This window comes from Triticum aestivum, chromosome 5A (genome assembly GCF_018294505.1).
Source record: "Triticum aestivum cultivar Chinese Spring chromosome 5A, IWGSC CS RefSeq v2.1, whole genome shotgun sequence".
Classification (NCBI taxonomy): Eukaryota; Viridiplantae; Streptophyta; class Magnoliopsida; order Poales; family Poaceae; genus Triticum; species Triticum aestivum.
This window is the reverse complement of record NC_057806.1, coordinates 117064515-117073937: the sequence shown is the minus strand read 5'-3', so window position 1 is coordinate 117073937 and position 9423 is coordinate 117064515. Positions and strand designations below refer to the sequence as shown.

The 9423-nt window shown below is 48.6% G+C and overlaps 1 protein-coding gene across 1 annotated transcript in view; it reads left to right on the top strand.

The window, feature by feature from the left end:
• Positions 1-597: 597 nt before the first annotated feature.
• The window catches only part of LOC123102559 (5-methylthioadenosine/S-adenosylhomocysteine deaminase), a 16869-nt gene continuing 8043 nt past the window's right edge, over positions 598-9423 (top strand). The window contains exons 1-2 of the mRNA XM_044523959.1: positions 598-985; positions 1097-1269. Coding sequence (XP_044379894.1) covers positions 613-985; positions 1097-1269 — 546 coding nt within the window. The 5' untranslated portion in view covers positions 598-612. The remainder of the gene's footprint in view (positions 986-1096; positions 1270-9423) is intronic.

The following is a 9423-nucleotide window of genomic DNA, read 5'->3' as shown; positions in this document are numbered from 1 at the left end:
AAGCTCCACCGGCTTCCACGGCGTGTGTTGGTGTCAATCAGGCTGTCACTCAGCCGAGATCACACAGGACGGCATGCGCTAGTGGCTCGACAGATGGGACGAGCCGGACATCGCCGTCTGCACCTTCGACAAGTCTTGTTGGCGCCTCAGCCAACCAAATTCACACTTGAACTTCCCGAAGATCGACAACCAGGCCGATGCGGAGTTGACTGGTCACGTGACCGAGATGACAACCGTCGCACAAGAACGAGACACACTTGATCAGTGTGACACTCGTGGGTGGGATGAGGCCGTGACGGCGAGGTTTGCCGCGGAAAATCCGCACCTTGTGCAGGTGGGGTACAAGTTCTACTCGTCACGGAACAAGAAGGAGGAGGAGGAGGAGGAGGAGGAGGAGTCTGACCCCTCGATGGTGGTCGTGCTCGATAGTTCGGACTCGGCGAAAAACGAAACCGACGAGTCGGGCTCCGACATCAACTGGGACGACCACTCCTATGAGTAGTCTGCAGTAGTTTGCAGTTGAATATTTTTTTCATCGGAACTACTTTTAGTTTGTAATCGAAACTATGTTTTTAGTTTGTATTGAAACTATGGTTAATATGATATGGCAACATGTCTCCCTGTACTATTAACCATGCTCTAATTGGAAGACGAGGGCCCCTTCCGAGGAACAGAAAGCGAACAGTCTCCGCCGTAGTATCCGGTTCACTGCCTGCTGCCTCCGACCTGCGACTCTCCGTCGTCTGGGCGTACGCCGCTCCGGGAGGTGGCGCGAAAATGACGCAGGTGGCGGCGGTATCGGCCGACATCGTCCTCCACAACGCGTTTGTCGTCACCATGGACGGCGCCCTCACGGTCCTCCGGGACGGCGCCATCGCCGTCGTGGGCGACCGCATCGCCGCCGTGGGCCCTTCGGCGGACGTCCTTGGCGCCTTCCCCGGCGCCGCGCAGACCCTCAACCTCGGGGGTCGTATCCTCCTTCCCGGTTGGTACCCGCGCGCCTCTGCTTGACGAAGCTTCTTCCCCTTGCAAAAATCAGTCAGTTTCCACTTTCCAGTGACGCTTGTGCTTGTTGCTTGATTGCTTGGATTGGTAGGGTTTGTGAACACCCACGTGCACACGTCGCAGCAGCTGGCGCGGGGGATCGCCGACGACGTCGACCTGATGACGTGGCTGCACGGGAGGATCTGGCCCTATGAATCTCACATGACGGAGGAGGACTCCTACGCCTCCACACTCCTCTGCGGCATCGAGCTCATCCGATCTGGGGTGAGCCAATTGTCCACTGGCATCAGTTCCACAGTATAGCTAATCTGTTGGTACTAGTTTGTATTGGCTGATGATACACCATATATGTTTGCTCAAGCCCGGAATCCTTAATTTCGCCACCCAATCGCGCTTGCATTGGTGGAGATGTTACATAAAACACAATGAGAATTGAGCAATCTATACAGTGTTGTTAGCACGGCACTAGTATTACTCTCAGAATATGGTGGTGGTTCACAAGATCTGAAGATTACAAGCACCAAGGTGCCAAATTGGAGATGAGTGGAAAAGGAACTAGGGTTCTAAGGTAGTAGGTAGCCGCCGCCGTGCCGTGCCGTGCCTTGATCGATCTTCGATCCCCTCAGGGTTGCCAGCTTCTCCCTTTATCCCTCCTGTGTTGCGTTCACCCACTGGCTGCCACTCACTCTTGGGTTGGGTTTCTTGATCCTCTTGGCTGGGCCTTGGGCCGTCTCCTCGTCGGGCTCGGTAGTTGGTTGGGCTGATGGGCTGGTGCTGTCAGGGGTGCTAACACCCTCCCTTGCTTGAGTTGCGGCTTGTCCCCAAGCCGCTGCGCACGGGAAACGCGAATGAAGCTCGTCTCTGTCTTCCCAAGTTGGCTCGATGGAATCGCCGGACCAGCGCACCAACACTTGAGCCACCACTCTGTTCGCTTTAGTCTTCACTAGGAAAATTGCCCGTGCGTTGCGACGGGAGATGGGATTACCATGTATAAAGTTGTACAAAGATGAATCTAAGGATGTCCTAATAGATAAGTACTCTGAAATTATATGTTTGTATAAAAAAAGAGGCCGGTCGATCAGCAATAGAAACAAATACAAACTCATGAAAGGAAAATAACAGCAAAAGTTATTAGTAACAAATGCTTCAAAACCAGTAAAAATGAAGCAAAGAAATAGAGGATAACTGGAAACTCAAAAAAGAATCAAACAAAAATCATTTAGGTGCTTACAGTCTCACCCAAATACCTTGTTTTGTTCGAGGCAAAAGTTGTGGTGCTTTCCACAATAAAATTAGATATGTCCACATTGCTAAGTCTAGACAAGACGAAATAGAAATTCATTAAAACAATATTAGGAACTTATTCATCCGCAGGAAATTAACATAAATTTCGTAGCAACTCTACAAAGAGTAGCTCACTGATTTACATGGTATGACAGCCCCGACTACACCTCTCCTACAATGCTGGCAGTTGCTTCACTTCATGAATGTCACTATGGCTACATTCTCTCCTTGAATGTAATCTTGAACCTCTCCTGAAGAACATCAAATAGAACATGTCCTGAAGAACCTCAAAGGTGAAAGTTATACCATGTACATCTGAAATTTATCTTTTGCCATGAACCCCTTCTAAGTACTAAAAAATGATGGTCTATACATCAGTGTCCCAGTCTAAAGATATAATGTAGTATAGTTCTGCATAATAGAATAAAGCAAACATCTATTTTTTTGTCAGTGTAGTCAACTTTCCTTTGCAACTGCTTTTGCTACCAGATTGACTGCGGACATGCTGAAGAGCTTAGCAGTCACTCTGCTTGTTGCCAGAAAATGGGAATAACACTGTCTAATATATTTTCTTGATATATGCATACTGAATCTCCATGCAGAGTGAACATGTACGTGGCTGCTAGTCTGCTACTTCATGGGTCAAGAACACTTGGATATGCATGAACCTTTGAACACCTAGGAGCCTAGGACACTGCACCTTGATATGCTTTGTCTATTACTGCATCATGTGCAAACACTTGCGATGGCATCTGCCACTTCATCCCCGGCAGATTGTGCGACATCAGTAGTGTTGTAGTCAAACACACCATAGAGCCTGACACCCATCACTTAATCTGCACAGAAATCAAAACCCACATTAGCCCGTCCACTGTAACGGTACAAAATCTATACCGCTAAAATTAAATTTGCATCATACCTGTTTTATTTTATCCCAAAACTGTGTCAACAAGATATCCATTCATTTCAAATAACGCAGTAAGTACATCTATTTCAGACGGCTCCTCGATAGCCTTATCTAGTGGGCTATTGGCCTTGCGCTTCTCTGGAGATGGACAATGGCCTTGCGCTTCTCTGGAGATGGACAATGGCCTTGCTGCAATGAAAATAGTGAAAGTTTGTGAGGAAACTTTTGGTGCCAATCTCGTGCCTTAAGTAGAGGAAGCATAAGCTACTGCTTATAAACACAGTTTGGGGCCTGAAGTATAACAAATTCATGCCTTAAGGTAGACTTGCTTATTTTGGGCAACTGGCTGAACTACTTTGGCATCTGCAGAAGTAATTGGAAGAACTTGATGCTCCAGAGCCTTGTTATGCTTCCCCAACACTTCACCCATGACAGCCTTATAATCACCTAATGTCTTGACAAGAGCGAGTAGCAAGTGGAAGATCTCAGACCTGCCGTGTGCAACTTTTGTGTTGGCTAACATCCATCCATCTGCTGCTCCACGTCCATACTTGAATTCCTTAAACAAGCTCATTTGTCTAACAACAAAAAAACATGAATTAATAATTACACATGAACAGCATTTTGCAGCCAGCTACTCTCAGGCCTAATTTTTGTGATTTAACCATACAAACATTACGTGATTTCAATTAAATTCATGCCTAGATTCATCATACAATCCTACAAAGTTGTACCTCGTACAGGTTGTAGCCTAAATGTTCAACTTCCAGACATACTGATTTGGTCAGTCGTTATTAGCTATAGCAACTAAATTCTCAAGCAAGCGCCAGGGCTCTATCCCTTGCCGCCATTCATAGCCTTGACGTCTGCTGCACTGCTCCACCACCGGTTTCATGTCAACCAGCTTGAATCTTTCGAGAAGATTTAACACAAATTTTCCTAAATCATCAAAAGCAATTACACCATCCAAGACCATCAGGCGATCAGAGCACAACAGGATAAAAATGTATAGCTGCTTGCAGACACATCTTGAGAAAGGCGCATGTGCCCAAGCCCTATAGCAGCATACCGAGACAAATTGAACTCTTAACATGTTGAATATGCTGAGATATGGAAACTGGTTCGCCATTACCAAGAAACGAGACTCCGTGTGCAGCTAGCACCTTCTCCCAACATCTCACTTGGACAATCTTGGGTCCACAAGCAAGCTGAAAGTTGCAGGAAGGGGATTAATTACCCAGGCTGCTAACAACAAATCAGGCCTAAGCGCTTACCAGAGTATGCAAGTGCAGTAAACATAGGCACCATTGTTTTGGTCTATCTGGACCATCCACCCTAAAGCACCAGCAACTCTAGTCTGAACTGAGGTAAACCTTTTTCGCTGAACTACTGCCATAATTCCTTCTAGTGAATCACAATACAACAATATAAACCAACTGTTTTTTAAAACACTTCAAACTTTTTTCTCAACACAGATCAAACGGACAAAATTCCTTGTAGTGTACTGTTCGTGCAAACAACCTAAAGTGCAGAGCACACAGGATAAACGTTGTAAAGTAATCTAAGCTACAGAAATTAGCAAGAATGAGCTACCTACAAATGACCATGAAACAAAGAAAAATGATGTTGCAGTGCGCTGAGTCTTTTTAGCAAACACATGGCGTGCACCTGGCGAGATGGTGGTTGAAGTCGATGGGGCAGAGCAGTACTGAACTGCACGCAGCTGGGCAACGACCATCGAACTGCTCCGTCGATCTGCGCGTGATGGGAGGAGCAGGTGCTCCGGCCAGGTGAAGAAGAGCATTGGGGAGGAGAGGAACCGACTCCCGTCGGCTCACCTGTGATTGAGAGGCGAGGCAGACGGTTTGGAACTGTTTTTTGCCGTTGCCGGAGCACGGGACGTCGGCCAAAGAGAGGAGGGAGGGTGGGTAGCGTCGCTTTAAGAGGAAGACGCAAGGGCTGGGCTGGTGGTGGAGGACGACGACGTCGGGTCGTGGCGAGAGAGAGGGGATGGGGGAAGGTGTGGCGCCAACATCGAGTGTCGCCGGTGGTGGAAAGCCATAGCGGTGGGGAAGGCGCACGGCGGAGGGGCGTTGGCGGCAGGCGGCTGCGCGTCGATGCGGCGGCGCGCTGGAGGTGGAGCGCTGGAGGTGGTGATGGAAGGCGAGGTCGTCGTGCGTTTTTTTTCCTTCCCCCGTTGGTTCACTTATTAGGAGGAGCGCGGGTTAATTTCTCAGAAACGGAGGGACTTTTCTGCAAAAATGCAATGACGTACGACCAGAAGCAATAGCTGGTTTATTAGTAGGTAAAGATGCGACTGTCAAGCACTTCCACGGGAATCGCAAACTGGTTAGTATCAACAGGCAAAACAGAGGAAACGGACACACCTGGCTTGATGGCTTTGCGAAGTTGCGAAACGTGGAACACGGGGTGGATCTTTGAATGTTCAGGCAATCCCACTCTGTATGCTACCTGCCCAATCCGGTCTTGCACCAAGAAGGGCCCGAAGTAGCGGAAAGACAGTTTGTGACAGGCGCGACGAGCTACTGAACTCTGAACATACGGCTGAAGCTTGATATAAACCGAGTCACCAATGTCAAAGCTGCGTTCAGATCGGTTCTTATCAGCTTGATGTTTCATTCTTGTTTGAGCCCGCAGTAAGTGCTGACGAATTAAAGCTTGCATTTCCACCCTCTCGGAGAGCCAGGCATCCAGATCGGTGACAGGAGTAGCCGAAGCTGCCTCAATCCCCCAGTGTCGTGGTTCGTGACCATAGAGAACAAAGAAGGGGTTTTTTCCATGAGCGCTGTGATAACTCGTGTTAAACCAATATTCAGCGAGGGGCAGCCAAGAACTCCATTTCTTTGGGCAGGCATGGACAAAACACCGGAGGAAAGTCTCCAGGCACTGATTGGTACGCTCGGTTTGCCCATCAGTTGCAGGATGGTAAGGAGTACTCATTCTCAGTGTTGTGTTGGTCAGACGAAAGAGCTCCTTCCAAAATCTGCTAGTGAAGATGGGGTCACGGTCCGACAAAATCGAGTCAGGCAAGCCGTGCAATCTGTAAACTTGATCAACATAAGCAGTAGCCACTTGAGATGCAGAGAATGGGTGTGTCAAGGCCAGAAAATGACTGTACTTGGAGAATTTGTCGACGACCACCAAAATACAATTGGCTCGCCCAGATTGAGGCAATCCCTCGATGAAGTCCATGGACACCATTTGCCAGGCACGTGCAGGGACTGGCAAGGGTTCCAACAGTCCGGGGTACTTGCAGCGCTCTGGCTTGGCTTGTTGGCATACCTCACAGGCCTGTACAAATTCAGTGACAAGCCGCTTCATACGTGGCCATGCACAAACTGTTTTCAAGCGCTGATATGTTGCAGGGGCCTCGGAGTGGCCACCAATAGCCGACTGATGCCCCGCGATCATCATGCGCTGCTGCATTTGGCTATTGCGCCCAATCCAAATTCGCCCTTGGTAACGCAAGAGGCCATCTTCCAAAGAAAATTGCCGGTGTGATTGGGGGTTAGCCTGTATCTCCTTAATGATTTCGAGGGTAGGTGCATCCTGGGCATATCCAGCTTTCACCTCCTCGAGCCACTCGGGTTGGCAGAGGGAGATAGCATAAAGCTCATCAGTTTCTGAGATTGGCCGACGAGAAAGAGCATCAGCAGCCCCATTGTCGACTCCTTTTTGGTAGCACAATCTGTAGCGAAGACCCAATAGCTTGGTGAAAGCTTTCTGCTGCCAAGGGGTGTGCAAGCGTTGATCTTCCAAATGAACTAAGCTGCGTTGGTCAGTTTTGATGAACTCTGCTGTCTGGAGGTACTGCCGCCAATGTTCAACTGCTAATAAAATAGCCAACAATTCTTTCTCATATGTAGAAAGCCCCTTATTGCGAGGACCGAGAGGCTTACTCAGAAATGCCAAGGGATGACCGTCTTGTTGCAAAACAGCTCCAACGCCAAGATCACTAGCATCGGTCTCAAGGACAAACTGCTTCGAGAAGTCTGGCAGGGCAAGGACAGGAGCTGTCACCAATGGAGTTTTCAAGGTCTCAAACGATGTTGTGCACTCACTCGTCCACACAAAAGGGATGTTTTTCTTCAAAAGATGTGTCAACGGCTTTGCTATAATACCATAATGGCGAACAAATTTGCGGTAGTAACCGGAAAGGCCCAAGAATTGCCTTAGCTGTTTGACATTGATGGGAAGAGGCCACTGTTGCACTTGCTTGATTTTATCAGGTTCTGTGGAAACCCCTTGTTCACTGATGACAAATCCCAGATAGGAGAGTTCTCTTTGAGCGAAAAAGCATTTGGAAGCTTTGATCTGCCATTGGTCATTGCGCAAGAGTTGTAAGACTTCTCGAAGATGCTTGACATGGTCAGTAAAGGTCTTGGAGAAGACGAGAATGTCGTCGAAAAACACCAGAACGCAGATACGCGATACCGGTTTCAGTGTGTGATTCATAGCTCCTTGAAAGGTTGCTGGCCCCCTGCCACTCCAAATGGCAAGACCTTGAACTCGTAGTGACCGGAGTGAGTTTGAAAAGCAGTCTTGAATTCTTCTCCTTCTGCCAATCTGATTTGATGGTAACCGGAACAGAGATCTAACTTCGAAAACCAGCTAGCTCCTGATAGTTCATCGAGTAATTCATCAATGACTGGAATAGGGAATTTTGGAGTGACGGTCAGCGCATTTAACTTGCGATAGTCAATGCACAAACGCCATTGGCCGTCTTTCTTGCGCACCAGAATTGCCGGAGAAGCAAAGGGACTATTGGAGTGTTGGATGATGCCCGAAGCTAGCAACTCTTCGACTTGACGCTCAATTTCATTTTTGGTATCTGGTGAGTGCCGATACGGACGGATATTGATTGGTTGAGCCCCTGGAAGGAGTGGGATCCGGTGGTCGCAAACTCTGCGAGGTGGAAGGCCCTGGGGGGTGGCAAACACATCAGAAAACTCTTCTAAAATGTGCTGAATTTCAACTGGCACTGATGATGTATCAGCAAGCTGTTGTGCTTGTTTGTGCTGATCAGGAGTAGCACAGAGGTACACAAGATGATCCACTTCGCCCTGGACACACATGTGCTGCAGTTCTTCAGCAGATATTTGAGGGCATTTGTTTTCAGAGAATTTGTGCCCTTGTAACTGAATCGGGGTAGACGCCGAGGGAATTGTCACCGTTTTGTTGATCCAATCAATGTGTGGATTCAAAGCTTCCAGCCAGTCCATTCCCACAATCACATCAAAACCTCCCAAAGGCAACACTTTAAAAGAGGTGGCAAACTGATGCCCTTGTACTGTCCACTGACATTCAGTTAATTCTTGCTCACACCGCAGCTCTGCTCCGTTTGCAACCTTCACACGAGCTGCTTTGGGCAATTGTTGTAATCCCAGCAAGCCCTCGGCACAACGTGAGTTGATGAAGGACGCTGAGCTGCCCGAGTCAATCAACACTTCCACAGCTTGATCCTGGATCAATGCGCTGAACTGCAGTAGTTTGGAAGAGTCATTCCCGTTGAATGCTTGCAAAGATACTGCATAAATTGTTTCTTCAGTGGAATCTGGACCAACACTCGTCTCTCCGTCTGTGTTTTGTTCAATCCCCATGAAATCCATTAATTCCTCCAACACATGCATCTGGATTGTGGTTGGACAAGTGTGGTCACGCCCCCAACGCTCGCCACACTTGAAGCATAATCCCCTGGCTCTTCTGTATGCACGAAGAGTGTTCCGCGGGTTTGTTTCTTGTGGTGCTTGCCTTGGTTGTTCAACCGGTGCTGCACGGGCCGCTTCGAGGCCGCGGCGATCCGCTGCGACTGGTGTTGTAGGAGGACGAGGTTGGTGGAGGGGCACTGCCTGAGGAGGTAGGCGAGGCGATGGCCGGAAAACTTGTTCAGGGGGACGAAACTGCTCCGGCCTTCCCCCGTCATGCGCTTCCTCCTGGACCAATGCAAGGGCGCAGGCCGTGTCCAAGTCTGGAGGCCGCTGCACCATGATCGCAGCGCGCAAGTCCGCCCTCAGGCCGCCGATGAACCGTGTCAAAAAGTAGAAAGGATGAACCTCGTCAGAATAAGATAATAACTGGTTCATCAAATGTTCAAAGCGATCAATGTAATCCTGTACTGAACTATGCTGTTTAATGGCAAAAAATTGTCTAATAAGGAGCTGATGGCGATCACGCCCAAAGCGGGTTGCTAAAACATTGCATAGCCC